At 39.8% G+C, this 15,923-nt stretch overlaps 2 protein-coding genes across 2 annotated transcripts; both read right to left on the bottom strand.

Moving 5' to 3' along the window:
- Positions 1-5,755: 5,755 nt before the first annotated feature.
- LOC139149880 (citrate synthase-lysine N-methyltransferase CSKMT, mitochondrial-like) lies at positions 5,756-8,511 on the bottom strand. Its single transcript, XM_070721885.1, has 2 exons — positions 8,365-8,511; positions 5,756-7,513 (listed from the first exon to the last, which is right to left on the bottom strand). Exons 1-2 carry the CDS (start codon positions 8,465-8,467, stop codon positions 6,819-6,821), a joined length of 798 nt encoding a protein of 265 aa, XP_070577986.1. The 5' UTR covers positions 8,468-8,511; the 3' UTR covers positions 5,756-6,818.
- A 314-nt stretch (positions 8,512-8,825) lies between these two features.
- On the bottom strand, positions 8,826-14,706 carry LOC139149882 (sarcoplasmic reticulum histidine-rich calcium-binding protein-like). The gene is made up of 5 exons (XM_070721886.1): positions 14,431-14,706; positions 13,182-13,253; positions 11,116-11,170; positions 10,121-10,157; positions 8,826-9,806 (listed from the first exon to the last, which is right to left on the bottom strand). The coding sequence occupies exons 1-5, from the start codon at positions 14,641-14,643 to the stop codon at positions 9,740-9,742; spliced, it is 444 nt and encodes a 147-aa protein (XP_070577987.1). The 5' UTR covers positions 14,644-14,706; the 3' UTR covers positions 8,826-9,739.
- Between the last annotated feature and the right edge of the window lie 1,217 nt (positions 14,707-15,923).

Here is a 15,923-nt window from a genome sequence, read left to right as displayed (position 1 = left end):
TAAAGACTCTATAATTCAATATTATTGAAAGTCATCAAGCATTTTCTCTTCAGCCAATTCCTAATTTGCATATTTAATGAACTTTCCTAATTAGAGATATATGTCTGAATTAACTTGACCAAAGTTGACAAAATTTGCTACACATATTGCAGATACCATGATACAACATTACTGACAATCACTAAGCATTTTTACTAAAGCCACTTCCTAATTTACATATTTAATTAACTTTGCTTATTAGGGATATATACCGGGATTTACTTGATCAAAGTTGGCAAAACATGCTATGTACATTGATGATTATACCAGGTACTAGATCAAAACAATATCGAAAGTCATTTCACATTTTCATGTCAGCTTATTTATAATTTGCATATCTAATGAGCTTTCACAGCTCGGCATATATGGCTTGAAGGACTTGGCCAACGGTAATTACACTTGCTGGATAAAGTGGTGATACAATAAGAGCAGTAAAATTACTTTAATATTTTTATTTCAGCTAATTACATATTTGTATACTTCATGACCTTTTAGAATTAATCGGCGGTGATTATTGTTCATTATGTTGATCATAATAATTTCAATGAAGTTGCAAACATGTGGCAAAGGTTCAAATTTACACATAACTTCAATATATAATGAAACACGTGAGCATTTACAGTTCATATCTGGTTGAAGGATGATTCCATTTTTTTATCGCAATTTTTAAAGGATCGGATTCACATTTTACTTGAGCAGAGTATGACGCGCTATTGCACAGCTATTGTGCCTTTATGTTGTGACAGGCAAGGTGAACTTAATCTGTACCAGTTGACACCGTTTATCGAGTTTACTTCAGTCACATAACAAGAAGTATCATGGTGAAGTGCACGGTAAAACAACATGATGCGCATGTCTTCCCCCTGGCAGAAAGCCAGCCCTGGAGTTGTTCAAAAAAATGTCACTTTATTCAAGTTGGATACGAATAGATGTGGATAATACACTACCTGGGTCCACGTGCTGGAAAGCACTTGATATTTTCTGGCCTACACAGCGAACTCTTGGCATGCTCTCTCAGGTCGCTCCAGGGAAGAATGTGCGTCGGCAAACCGGTATACATCAGTAATTCACAACCTTATTTTTGGCTGGTCTACAGCTTGTGTGGGGTCATTTTGAATGAACAGAGGTAATTTAAATTGCGTTCCGCCGTGTCGATTTTTTTTCCTGGAAACTTAAAACTTTTAAATGTTTCTCCGCATGTGTAGAAAATGTTGACCATTTTGAATTTCAAATCTCGGCATATAACGTGATTCTCTAGTCCGAACTTTTTAACATTGATTCTGATTTTTATTAATTATGACAAACGATCGTTTGGGTTTCTCTGAACTAAGTGTGTGCAAAAATTAAAATTGTCATTTTTTATCTGCATATTTTTAGTTGTTGAAGCAGCCTGTCGATGGTATTCTAGGGGAGTTTGCCAGTGGAGAAAATGGCTGATTCGACGCCATATTCGACCACATCCGGGTAGGTTACATACATAGCGTGGAGATACTAGCCCCTGGGTCTGACAATATTTAGCTCCAACGGTCCTTGTCTTTTCGTGTACCCAGTCTATTTTATGAGTTTAATGTCTTCGAACTACAGTAGAGTTACGATTAGGGATGGCTTGATTCTTAACGTGTTACGCCCAATGTTGCATAATACGGGGATTCTATGATCTTCGTCCCAACGTTGGCTGCCACCTATATACCATGCCATATTAAACTTATATACGTGTTGGCGCTGTGACTGTTCACGCACGAACGCCCCCTCACTGCACATGCGATGTGAGATAGGCATTATCACTTATGCTTACTCAACTTACTGACGCGCCAATTCACAGCCCGCGATGAATGTGGAAATAATATGAAATGGAAGAGCAACTGATAAGATTCAAGAGCTCTCGACGGTTTGGAGTTTTCTGGCTATATATAGCACGAGCGATTCCATTGAAGAACGGGGCTATTCTATTCAACAGAGGAAACTCTGGTTTGAATAGTCTCGGAAAGTCACGCCAGCCTAGATTAGCAGACTTGTACACTTTTGCGTGTTTAATGTGCTTTTTGTTAATGCCCAATATTCTACGGATCCTCGTTTTCTTAATGGTATGCATTAAAAGGCAAACCCATAGCTAAATCCCTGACTCGTGTTTTACTGCAGACATCGGTGTCAAGGGTTGACCTGTGATTGATTGATATGCTGCTCGGCGTGAATATTATATAACGTCCTCTATCGCGCGCGACGCAGCGCTCAATACAAGAGTGGTGGACAATAATAATGATTGGCGGAGTCAATCGTTCATACACGTTTACACACAAATAACAATTTTAAGAGAAAGTAAGTTGACTAGAATTTTCGATAAAATGGCAAGATTCACTTTCTGATATGAATTCAAAAAGATTCCATAAACGTTTTTTCAGTTTTATGATCTCCTGAAAAGATAGCTCGAACCTCCGTCCATTTATTGATAAATTATATAGTAGATTTCTCAAATAGACGACCTGAATCCAACATGATAGCCCCTACATAAAAAGGCAGGAAATTCCTCAACAGTCAACTAAAACGTCGTTCAGACCCAGTAACAAGAGTGATTCTCCAACCAGCGTCAATAGTCAATATGGTGGCTGAAAGACTGTTGGCAGACTTAGTTGAAATTTGATGGCAAGTCTATCTTTGAGCGAAAATATATGACAATGGTAAAATTTGGGCCAAAACGACGGACAATGATCAAACAATAGCATCAAAAGTAAGTAATGATAATAGTGGATTTCATGTTCTTTATTCCTGCCAAAAGGAAGCTACTTTCGTTTGCAGTGACCTCTCAAAGAATGCGATACAGCTTTCAGAACAGAGCATAGTGGTACATTTTGCTGCAGGGATTTGCAATAATGGCGGACTTTAATAGCTTGGAATATTAATAATATGCGTCTCGGGAGAGGAAATCTAACATAACGGAGCCAAATTGTTAGATGAAGCGCTGAGGGGTGTTTCCGAATGATGTTATTCAGAGCATTTCATGTTCTAACACTCTCAAATCCTTATGAATCGTTAGGCAGTCGTCAATAATTCACCGTGTTTCATTTCCCGATATCTACTTTGAATTCTTATTTACTTGTAGATGAGCGACGACTTAACTCAAAGCCAGTTGGACGATTTTCATAATCCTTGCCATTTTACAAACTATTTCACTCTGAAGGGATATAAGCAAGCATTGTTAATGGCGCTTATCTGTCATTCTTCAGATAAATCTCTCCATGGTCTAGCAATATCGTCTGCGGTCACTTGCTTCAACAGTAACTTCGCGAAATTTTTGGATGCTAAATATATTCGAACGTTATCATAACCATGTTCCAGCAGTTGACGTGAAAGATCACAAAATCTGAGGGTATGATTTAAAAAATGCACAAATGTTAGGCGGGAAACAGTTCGTCGTTCAATGGATTCTGCGCCTGCGCGTGGACGGCCGATTGAGAGCGCGAAGATATTGTATGATCGGTTGCCGGTTGTGTCGGCACTGTCAGAAGTGATTGAATCTGGAGAGACAATAATCTGAATTACTTTAGTTACTGCGACATAACATTATATGAATTATGCGATTTGAAAAAAAACACTCCATTCTGAAATCTTGCTACAGCGTTTTCCCATTTGACACTTATGTTTGAAACGAGACGTGTGACCCCAATCTTTAACGCCCGCTCTAATTCAGGGCAGCTCTGGGATCGCAGGGACCACGTCATAATTCTACAGCATTAACAACGCCGTTGGAACTTAATAAACGCGAAAATATAGAAAAGCTTCTTTTAGCGTGAGACTTAAACGTAACCTTTGGCACGGCATCAGCGAAGAAACGTGGCAAATGGATAATTAACGGCGACAAGAGCATTTTTTTGGATGTCACAAATCAAGCAATATAAACCCCCGCGCGCATATCAAATTGATCGCAGCTATACCACAGCCGACACAACAGAGCTAATCAGATTGTAGAAGGGTCTTAAAAACGTTAGCACGTCATCTTTTCTGAGCTACAGTAATGGGGATGGTGAGAAGTCAAATGGAAAATCCGTGCTAAGTGCGATTGCAATTGGAAACAATCTTGACCCGGTCTATTATCAGTGCCGCACTTTTCCAAGACATTGTCTACATTTGTTTTCTCGTCGAAGACAAGACGGTTTTTCTTTTGAAATGGACTTTTAAGATTAGTAAATTTATACTGCAGCCGGAAATGGAGTTGTTGCCAAAACAAACTCGTTAAGGAATCCATCGGTCGCCATTTAGCCCCCGAGCGTTAAACTTATTCGCTATTAAAAAACGCGTCGACTTGTTCATATTTTCGCGTCACGCCGCGCAAATATCAAATGTGCAATACCAGTCTAACAGAAAAGCGCGGCGCAAAGAAACTTACATCTACCACGGGTTTTCGCGCGCGCGTACTTTGCTAAAAATAACATTTGTGCGTGCTTGCAACACTCCACTGACGCGTTGCGCGCGGTGCGGTCGGCGAAGTCGAGTACAGAGAGCTAGCGCAAACAACCAAAATTAGGCTTGCTTCCCTTCTTCACTGCAAAATCTAATTTCATTTTCGTTTTATCGAAACTCTTATCAATCACATGAGCTATTTATTCCAGCCATGTGACTGACAGGTGACGCCAAGGAGACCGGGATTCCTCACCGATGTAAGGTTTAAAGTCGGCTCATTTGTCACGGCGATATACGAATACTCATTTATAACCAAACCATCAAGCCAAATCCAGCTAAGAGACCTTCGAGGCAGAAGATCAATTGTGTGCTATCGCAACCGCTCACCAATTTAGTGAAACAAAAAAGTGATCTCAGAGATAAGCGAAGGGGTTCAGATATTCGAAGAAAATATGAAATGGCTTCTTTGAGAATATGCATTAGGGAATCAATCACTTTCCTAATGAAAGTGAATAAACCTTTCGCTTACAAAAAGCTACGATTGCAGGGCGCCCTATGTCTCATTAAAGCGTGTCACATGACATTTCATGCCTCAAAATGGACGGTCGTCACGGTCCGTCACCGATATGAGGCCAAGGATAATAATACGGCTATATTTTTTTATAGTCTTGAATACCTTAGTTCAGACCTACTGACCTACATTTTGTAAAATAATCTCAGCAAGATTTAGGCAAACTTTTGAATTTGACGTGGTTTGACAAAACTATGTGATCCAAACATGTTTCTTTCGCTTAAGGTAGAATGCGCCTCCGACGTGGACAGATATTCGTACACTCAAATTTCTACAATGCTTTTCTGATTTACCATTTGTATAGGCTCATTTTAAAGCTCTTGGAGAAAAGAAAAAGTTTCACCTTCTCAGTTTTTCGAAAATCGAAAATTTAACTCCCCCCCCCCCCCCCAGGAATGACGGCCATTTTGAATTTCAAATATCGCAAAATGTTAGGTAATTTGTTTCGCTAGTTCCAAACTTTGCATGGTGACCCCCGATTTTTATTGTTGGTTTGGTAAGAGGATGATTGGACGTTTCATTCAGGAAAGTTTGAGCAAAAGTTTAAGTCTTTCACTTTCGAGGCGCATAGTACCTTAAGCGTGTGTCTTTGCGTATGTGGGTACGGAGCGTGGGTGAAAAGCGATAACTGTTCGAAAGACTGCATTCACTTTGATTCGACCACAAAAATCCAACCTACATGTTCCTTCACTGTTCTTGGACGGTATATTACAGGATACTCGTTATTTATTTATGTGTTTATTTCATTTTCGATTTATCATATGTAATTTTACATTACATTAAGTTGACCGAGCGAGGGTAAAAGACGGAGCGCGGCAGTTCCAAATACGGTGAGCACCTTTGCTCTTGAAGTTGCTCACTAAGTCACTAATGGAATTCCAAAAGAACCTATAGTCGTGGCAAATTCACAAATGTTACATTGACAGTCCCTTTCATTATTGACCGCATATCGTGAGTTTCACTCGCGAAATTACATTAAGACGATCAACTTGAGCCAACCTTTATCTCCTTGAAGCGTTTTTCGTTTTCGCTAATGGACTTCACTCTACTTTAAAATCATGTGAGAAGATGACGGGTCAAGATCAATGTCAAGAAAATTTAGGTATACGCATATAAGGTGTAAAATGTTAATGCGATCACAGTAGAAATTTGTTTTTCACCGTTCGGGTCGCTAAAGAGAAATCCTGCAAATCCGATACAACAAAAATACACGCGAAGTGAAAGATATTGTGAAATTAATCTAAATATATCATTTGCTTTTTTTAAAAAGTAGACAAGGCTTTGTAAACCACCAGGATTTTCCATTTGGTTCATATATCCTGATTTTTGGATGAAAAATATTTGGCAAAAGACGGAGAGCAATAAAATTGGTATATTCGACTGTTGGCCTTGCACGTTAATCAAGACGAGCAACGTCTATCGTTCAACAGAATCATGCGTTTTGGTCAACTCTATGAACTTATGCTGGGTAGGACTTTTGAGTCTTAATCGTTCGGAAGTGTCAGTTTCCAACGTTTGCGTAGGGTGATTTTTACTTTTACAAAACATAACTCGCAATATGTGTATTATCACTGGCTACCACAAGCTTACCCATGCACCCTTGTGACATTATCATTGCAGGTTTTTCTATTAAAACTTTGTGTACAATGAGTACTAGTGTAAAGTATTTGGTGTCTTTGAAAACGATATATGAGATCCTGGATTGCAAAACGAGGTAGACGATGCCGTGTACAACTTGGCATTATTTGAAGTGTTGGTGTGTTTGTTTCTTTCCCATTTGAAAACTACAATGAGGTTTCCATCGAACCATATTTTATTCTTTTCGGTCAATTTTGCTCATGTTGTACAGAAAATACTCAAAGGAATGTGAGTTCTCATTCACACTTTTGAAACCGATTGAGATGCGAACGTGCCTGTTAGCATGGGTGTAACGGTTCCTTGCCTTCTCGAGTAAATCCAGCCGAACATCTGGATGCTCGTCTGAGAAGTGTAAAAAATGACCTTCAGGTGACAGCACACGCATCGCTTCACATAAGCCGGAAATCGCAACCTCCGTGCCCTCTTTCGCTCTCAAGACTGCGTCGAGTGTCCCTTTATCGAGCGCCAGATCGAAGAAACTGTCCTTGAACGGCAGGCTGTTGACGTCGGCAACGGCGAAGTGGGTCTCACGGCCCGGCGCTGAGCGGCCACCGGCGCCGGCCTTGATCCTTTCGGTACAGAGGGCGGCCAACTGCGAAACGGCTACTTCCGAGAAATCCACGCACCACAGGCGGGACTCGCACTGAACTTTTTGATGCGCTTGAATACTGAAATTCGAAGTCCCGCAGCCGAGGTCGAGAATGCTGAACGTTCGGCCAGGTCGTACACTACCTGGTTTCGGAAGGTAACGGTTGACGAGATCGTATACGTCATCAAATTCAATAAACCAATCAAATGTCTTGTTCTCCTTGTCCTCATAGAAACTGTTCCATGTAGACCTGTCGCCCATGTTATTCACGATGCTGCGGTCTGGTCAAAATAGAGAGAAAATATGGTGATGCTGTTGTAAGTATCTTCACTGAAACCTGCGAGGGGTGAGGTGTTTCATAAACAGATGATATCACCTGTGCAACGGTAACGTGATAGATCACATATGAGTAATGACTGATTTACATAGCTGAAAGATTTTTAATTTAGGCACCAAAATTTATGTTAGGTTGCACCGAGAGTAGCCTAAATATAGCGTTGCAAATGCACATCCAATAAATTAATATTCATCCAATAAATTACATGCGTTTGGAAGATCAGCAGATATTACTTTGTTGGATACGAGATTTCCTTTAATGGACGCTTTCGTTGCCAGGTGTTGAATGCGTATACATTGATGTACAGCTCTTTTGTCTTCAGTCTCGGTCGAAACTCCACGATGTCGACCACCGCATACCGCATATTATCTGTGTTTTGTATATTTAATTTCTCATATCTCTAAGTTTAGTATTGATCACTCCGGAGACTTCGCATACTGAACATCGCCCTCAACGACCTGTAGCATAACACAACCGTACACACAACAGCGCCAGTTTCAGTGTCGAAGAGTTCCGATGTAGCCTACATATCTGCTGTCAATGGTTTCTCCACGAGGCGTCTAACGGTCTAAAATTTTGCACGGCGTCAGTATATAACCGTGTGCTTTCGGCAAATGTGCGACCTACCCGGTACACTGACTGGCCAGTATAAAATCCTATATCTGATATCTGTGGACACTGTCCCTCTGATTGAGGCAGCGTGACCGTCTATTTAACTATACAAGTGCACGTTTCCGACACAGTCTAATCTACGGTCATTCAGGCTTCTTGAGAGTTGTCGAGCAAACATCTTACCTGTTGCCATTCTACGGTATACCAGAGACATGTGCAGCGTCCTGTTTAACGACGAAAACACTCTCGCCTTTGCTCCTAAATTGACCGCGACAGGAGCGGCCATTATCCCGTTGCCGCAGACTTATGCCCTCTTCAAGATCTGTGCAAATTCTTTTGTTTTTTACTGTGAGCTCCGGAGATGTTGGTATTTCCTTGTGTACATTATATAAGAATAGAGTTTAACCCTTTGATTGCTGTAATTTTTCCCGCCAAAATAGTAGTGCAACATTTTACAAATTTTTATGAATTTTCAGCAATTAATTAGATGATTTTTGACTTAAAGGACACGACTCTTCAACAGCTTTTGATCAAACTTGGTGTGTAAGCTAAAAAAATGCATGTAAAGGCGACAAGAATTGACTTTGGCACTCAGAGAGTTAAGAAGTTTTGTAGAGATAAACTCATATTGAAGCCAGGCCACATTTTTGATATCCATTACAGTGTAATCATTTTTTATTAAAATGAGACAATTCAGTACAAAAAGAAAAATGGCATTGAATAATATCTAACCTGAAAACATTGTATGATGATAAAGGGGTGCTGTAATTTCGATTCCACATTGGTGATGAATGGTCCGACGAACAACGTCACCACAGTTCCATATTGGGGGTTGATGACATATTCTCTATTTAACACGTTCAAATACAATAGTTGAATATGACTTCCACCACGATGACTCTTTACATGTGCAAAGGTTACAGCGACTCTGGTATTGTTTGAGTTGCATCACAGTACACCTTCTACAACGCATACGGATTAAATCTATACACTGTCGAACGGAGATTGTCCTGCTAAACGGATTGTCTTTTCATAATTAACTGAGATTTTGAGTCTGTGTGTAGTGTCAAACTCACGGACGGCCAGGCCTGTGTTTTTATTTCAAAACGTTGCTGTGCGACTTGGACGCATCGTCACACAGACGATCTCACGCTGCTGTTCGTAGTGCGGCCTCAACCTCAATTTTAAACCATGCGTTTCTATCTGCCACTCTTTCCTTTGCCTACTTTTCATTCCTTGGAGTATTACAAACCGAATTAATCAAAACTTCTTCATGAAAAACATCATTTGACAGTTACAAGTTTCCCATTACACACACTTTCCGTACGTTCCGTATATGGAGCGGGATACCAATGAGCACGTGCGCTGCACAAGACGCAGTATTCCTACTGTGTACTAATCAAGACATCAGCGATTACTGGAATAAAGCTACGTGTACATGACATGGAACAATCTGGCTTGAAACACGACATGAAAACAAATCTATGTATCTATGGTAAAATGTCACGACAAGTAAAGCTATGGGCGGTCATAAATGAAGATATTGCCGTTGAGGGCGTCAGAGATAGTCCTTCACGGAGTCGATGTCGTCAGTTAACTGCAGCAAATCAAGCTTCGGTATATTTCTGTAATAAAATTGGGATAAGACAGTTGCTAGATGTCAGTAAATATAAAGCTATTTTCCAAGTAGCTCATCTATACTTGGTTGAAGGTCGATTTTGTAAGAAGAAATACATTACTCTAATATATGTCCTTGAAAACTAAAGACTACTACACCCTTGAGTAATCTTTAGACAGAATCGTTAAACTATGTTTTGTAAGCATCTATATGGTACATGAGTGGCTTTTTACATGTATTACCGGGTAATGCTTATTGTGCTGATTGCACAGAGAATTCACATTGTTAATGCAAGCTTTACAGGGGATATTTTATACGTACCTGTAGATTGATGAAGATATTAAATCGATGACGCCACCTGTGAAAATCAAAACAAAAATTAAACTGGGGATCAAGTAACACATACTGCTGATGCGCAGCGTCCTCGGAAGATTGACACTATTCACAGCAACTTAGGGAGTCTATTTGTATTATTCAATTATTACGGTAAGATTCAGCCACTCAATTGGATAACAGCCTTCGAGACCCTGCACATCAGCCCAAAACATACGGTTGTAATACTGTATTTTTTAAGAGGACTTGTAAGAATTCAAAACTTCCGTGTTTGAAAACGCCGCGGCTTCAATGGTCTGGTCTGTACTGATACACTCTCTGCACATTTGCAGGTTATGTATATATCGTTTGAAAACACCGTAAAAAGTGCTGTGACCATCGACATATGAGAAGTTGTGAACCTTACTATTTGGCGTTGAGGGCAGAACAGTGCATTAAAAGACTTTTTATAAGCCGAACATAGAAAACAGGGAAAAAAACAAAAGTTGTGTAACGAACGAAGCACGGAAAACAATTTAATTGTAATTTGAATGGTGATTTCTACAGTCGTCCCAAATCGGGGTCTACATTTCAAACACGTTTGAAACTAAATCAGCGACAGAACTGCATAGTAAACATCCGGAAACTTGGAAAGTTCGAGTCCATCCGAAGTTTTTCCGGTATCAGTCACTGCTGTTGGTCGTTTTGAATTTGAAATATAAAGAAATGTTTGGATCACTAGTATGGCTTTCAAAACCAAACGTAAGCCAAGAAAGAGGAGGTATTTCTGATTATCATTTTTTGAACAATATATACATGCACTCAGCAATTTTTCTCTTAATATTGAAGGCCACAGTTGGTCAGACAATATGACTAATAACGGTAAGAAAAACACCAAGAAGATGGATGAGTTCGACTATTGAAGGGCAGATGATTTCGATATGTGCAGGAAATTCTGTCATGTACAAAATTCTCTGTCATAAAATATACAGAACGTAACTTACCTGGGGTGCACACCGTATCACAAACGCCAGAACACAGGTAGCAAAACTTGCAATACTGCAGAAAGGGAAACAATATAGTTATTATGTCGTTCGAGTACGGCTGTACTCAATTCCATGGTAGGTGAGTTAGTTAGTTATTGCCCATGATGCTTCACAAGGGCAGCAACAAAATTTCTCCAGTCCCGTCGGTTTTGGTACGTGAAGGTAGGTATAATTGTGGTTGTGTAGTTCTTTTGCCGCCAGAAAGTCACCTATCAGTTGCACAACTTCGGGCAACTGAACAGCCAAGTTTTGCAACAACAACGCAAGTGATTACGCGAAATTCCCTTGTCTATTGACAGCCAAGGAACCAACAACAACACCGGAGTAAAAAATTAATCTCAATGCTTTCAATATTAATTTTCAGGGAAACAGTAACGACGCGCACTTTTGATGGGACAAGCACAATATGTTCAATTTGGTTTCTTCGAATGTGTCCATTTCAGCAAGGATTCTGGGCCGGGCAAACACTGTGGCTTTGCAAGATGAAAACTATTAAGAACACCAATTAACAGCATTTTATGATGTTTTTCTTTAAACTGTATAAATACAATTCACCTGGGGCGTTGAATACACAGTATGTCTATCGTACATCTGTGCGAAACTTTGATATCCCTATTGCTGGCAAAAACTTTAAAATGGTCCCTGACTTCGTGAAGATTCTCCAGCTTTCGCTAAACCAAACGGCAAACCTTTAAAAATCCTCTAATAAAAATAAATATGACAAATTTGACAAATTTACATAAAAAAAGTGAGAATGTCCCCTTCCTTTACTAGATATGGTTTAGGGTTCTCCTCGATAATGAGACAAATCCAACACCGTGACTTTGGGTCAAAACAAAATTGTCACCACACTTGCACAGATTGTAGGAGCTGAGCACTGAATCACGTACGGTCTACGTCTATGTGACGTACTTTCATAAACGGATGACATAATTAAGCCTTAGTTAATTACTTTAATGTTGTGAATGTTGTGAACTTTCATGTTAAAAAAAATTCTTGTACATTTCTATATCACTATTTTTATTTTATGAATATTGTAAACCTACATGATAAATATATTTACTCGTATATTTATATCTTAACTATTTCGACAAATTTACACTAAAAAGTTAGAATTTTCCCTCATTTAATCAACTGCATGATAAGTCTTTCCTAGACTCTGTTGAGGGCGCTCCTCGATCATAACAATTTTTCTTGCATATTTGTATAGAACTATTTTCATGAATATTGTCACGTAGACTTATATAATAAAAATATTTTTCTCGTATATTTGTATCCTAGGCATTCCGACGGATTCCCCAAATATCTTTTACAGGCAATGCCAGAAGCCTGAGGTATTTAATGGTTTCTATTTGCTCGTAATGATCACTAAGGCCAAAGTAATTAAATTCTTTGTTTTGCGTCCACACTAAATGGGAAAAGGTACGCGTCCAAGCGGCTGAAAAACACACACACAAGAAAATTAACACAATGTAATTTGATTGCAGCAAATAAAAAATTTGTAACAAAATTTTAGTTCAGAAAAGCTAAGCGGTTATGTCCTAAAATTTCCTATTCAAATACACTGTGTGTGCTTTCCATGAAAACCTTAAAAACCTAAGCGGGTAGGGACGCAAAACAAAGAATTTAATTACTTTGGCCTAATTGTATATCTTTAATAAGTAAACGATTCAAGGATTTAATATACAGATCACAACAACCAAGATTCCATTGATGATTCATGCAACTATTTGTGACTTCAAGTTGGATCCTGGCTCCGTCGTGTCATAGCAACTTGATGACCACAAATGCGGTTTCATTAACCTTTTCTGTCTGTCTCTCATGATATTACGAAATAAAAGTAATTATTATACCACGCAAATAAATGTAATTTTGTTTAATAGATCGCGAAACAACACGTGAATCTGCGCACGCGAACGACCCGTCGACGGCGTGTCCAGGGATAATTATAAGAAAATGATTTAATCATAGACCCACTATGATTTAATGCATTAGGAAGTGAAATGAACGTAATAAATTCTTACCTTACACATGTGACAGTTGGGTTTGGATGGGCTTGTCTCGCAGGGACAGTCCTTCTTACACAGATCGCAGAACTGTGACGTAAATATAGGAAGAGAACAATAAAATGACAAGCATCATTTAAATCTCGTCGATCGAAAGTATGATTGGCGGAAGTCGGGCATTTACTGCGCTGTATTTACGTTTCATTTGGCCTGTATGAGAACTGATTATTAACGTATCGATTTTTCCGCGTCACCGACGAATTATAATCTCTCCAGTGGTTTGGATACGAAATGCTAATTTGAAACCGTGGAACAGGGATAAAGACTGCGGAGTTGTTGATTTTAAATTCCTTACTAATATCAACGCTCACTTCACATAGCGATGTGTTCATGTGGATGCTACAGCAATTTATTCTCGGCAATTTCGTGCTTTTAGTACACAAGATACGTTGCATTTATAGCCATGGAATCAAAATCGCATAGAAATCCTCCTCCACATCCCCTCCCTCCCCCCCCCTCTCTCTCTCCTCTCTCTCTCTCTCTCTCTCTCTCTCTCTCTCTCTCTCTCTCGTTCGTTTGGACGACTCAACCTTGAACGGATAGATAGATAGATAGATAGATAGATAGATAGATAGATAGATAGATAGATAGATAGATAGACAGATAGATAGATAGATAGATAGATAGATAGATAGATAGATAGATAGATAGATAGATAGATAGATAGATAGATAGATAGATAGATAGATGAAATTGTACGGTCTGCACAGTTCGGAAATGTAGACTTTTGTACACATGTTTGAACACGACAAACATTCTTCCGCGACAAAACGCCTTCGCACAATGGCCTACTTTATAACACCGAGGTTATTTGCATAAACTAGGACACGTCATGGTTGTAGACGTGAGAGACTGTAGTGCCTTTTAGTACCTTTTGATTACGAAGCCGAAAACGAGACCCAATATCATATTTGTTGAGGTCATCGCAACCTCAAACCTTTCGAAAGTTAACGTGTAGGCCTAATACACTCTTGCAGGCCTTGAGAGTCATCGAATTCAGCGCTGATTTGATATGTGGTGTAGGCCGGCGTCCGACTTATGGTGAAGGGAGGAAGTGAAAATGGACAAATATTACACGAGTCCCTGCTATACAAGCAGTGGCGTTGGACTCCTTCCAAAAACACGTGATGTAGGAGAAAACGGCTCAACTAGGCCGGGCAAAATCGGACATCGTCTTACCCTGGAGGTAGCACACAGTTTTACTCACCCGGCAATATTCACAATATCCGCACAGGGAGCCCTCAGCGTACAGGGAGTGCAACTGGGACTCATCTTCCTTGGGTTGCTCCTTGGCGTCCTCGGTTTTCTTCGCCGAGCTGTCGACGTCGTCGGCGAGGACGACGACGCTTCGCTCTGCACAGAGAGCGAGAAGGACGACGAGAGCGACGCCGGCAAGCGAGGTGGTACGCGTCCACGCCATGGCTGAGTAGAGCGGGGGAGAGTTACTCTAACAACGGAGTCAGCTGATCACTTGACCTGAGGGTGAAAGGTGACTGAAAGTGACACATGCGCGCTTTGTTATTGAAAGCGCACTTGTTAATGGCACAGAGGGACCGTACATGAGGCTAATGATATGGAGAGTTTCCTTCTGCACCAAAGACTAAAATTATAGTAAATAAATATGGTTTCTGCAAATTTTCTTGGCGGCGTTCACTAATGGACTGGGAAAATTTTAAGTCCCCTGCCCATACAAGGTGGAATTCGAAGTGTCTTCGATGGCATTTTGAACATTTTTTCTGTATCCAAGTTTAATAACGTAAATTATATTCGTTGGCTATTGCAATGTAGGTTTCAGTTTGTGTTGTAATTTAAATCTTTGTGCACCTTAAGATGCTACACCTATTGCATGCACATATGCACTGAGTGCGCCTTTATTAGATAGACGAGAAAGTGAACCAAGTTACGGCATGCCGCAAGGAGAGTATAGGCAATAATTACATGCTACCGAGAGGCAATTTAATTATGAAACAGTTTTTTTACGTCACGAATGTGCTCTTACAGCTGACAAGTAAAAACTGACCATGCTAGACTTCAGACAGCATACGGCGAGGATTGACAATCTTCAAGAACTTGACACGTTTTCTGCAGAGTACTTCATTCTCACTGTACTTTGCCCTCGGCTGATCTTCTTTACTATAGTTGCCGAGTCCTCTCCGACTTGGGGACATTCAACATAAACGCTACATCGGCTACTATTGCTTTTGATGCGATTCTGTGTGTAAAAGACAGTTTCCCAGCCTGCTGTCAAATCTTGTCTTAATACCATCACAAGTTCATTAAAATACGTACGGACCAAACAACTGGGTGTGGTAGTGTGTATCAATCAAGTTTTCTATATTATTCCACTCCACTCTCCACCTGGGATCAACTGCTAACGTCCTATTGATAACGTCATATATATATATATATATATATATATATATATATATATATATATATATATATATATATATATAGATAGATAGATAGATAGATCGAATTTAGGCCATTTGGTCTTAAGTATGAAAGGATCAGCAGCTTTAGCTTTTGTTAATGTTATCATCACTTCTGCTCCAGTGGACAAACTATTTTTCTTTCTCCCCTCAATGCATGTTGAAAACTTCTTGTCCGAACTAGAGTACAATTATCAATAACAACATTGGACATAATACTCATCCATGCTGTGTCGATCGTCGGCGTGTCACACCTCCTGCTCTACGT

This window comes from Ptychodera flava, chromosome 14 (assembly GCF_041260155.1).
Source record: "Ptychodera flava strain L36383 chromosome 14, AS_Pfla_20210202, whole genome shotgun sequence".
Taxonomy (NCBI): domain Eukaryota; kingdom Metazoa; phylum Hemichordata; class Enteropneusta; family Ptychoderidae; genus Ptychodera; species Ptychodera flava.
The sequence above is the reverse complement of the archived record's forward strand: the minus strand, read 5'-3'. Positions and strand labels throughout refer to the sequence as shown.

What these genes read in the sequence shown, in the direction of transcription:
- LOC139149882 (XM_070721886.1), bottom strand. Translation starts at nt 14,643, where the DNA reads ATGGCGTGGACGCGTACCACCTCGCTTGCCGGCGTCGCTCTCGTCGTC. An exon ending in TGATACGGTGTGCACCCCAG is followed by an intron (nt 10,158 to 11,115) that starts GTAAGTTACGTT and finishes TGATTTTCACAG; the next exon opens with GTGGCGTCATCGATTTAATA. An exon ending in ATATCTTCATCAATCTACAG is followed by an intron (nt 9,807 to 10,120) that starts GTACGTATAAAA and finishes ATTTTATTACAG; the next exon opens with AAATATACCGAAGCTTGATT.
- LOC139149880 (XM_070721885.1), bottom strand. Translation starts at nt 8,467, where the DNA reads ATGGCCGCTCCTGTCGCGGTCAATTTAGGAGCAAAGGCGAGAGTGTTT. An exon ending in ATACCGTAGAATGGCAACAG is followed by an intron (nt 7,514 to 8,364) that starts GTAAGATGTTTG and finishes TATTTTGACCAG; the next exon opens with ACCGCAGCATCGTGAATAAC.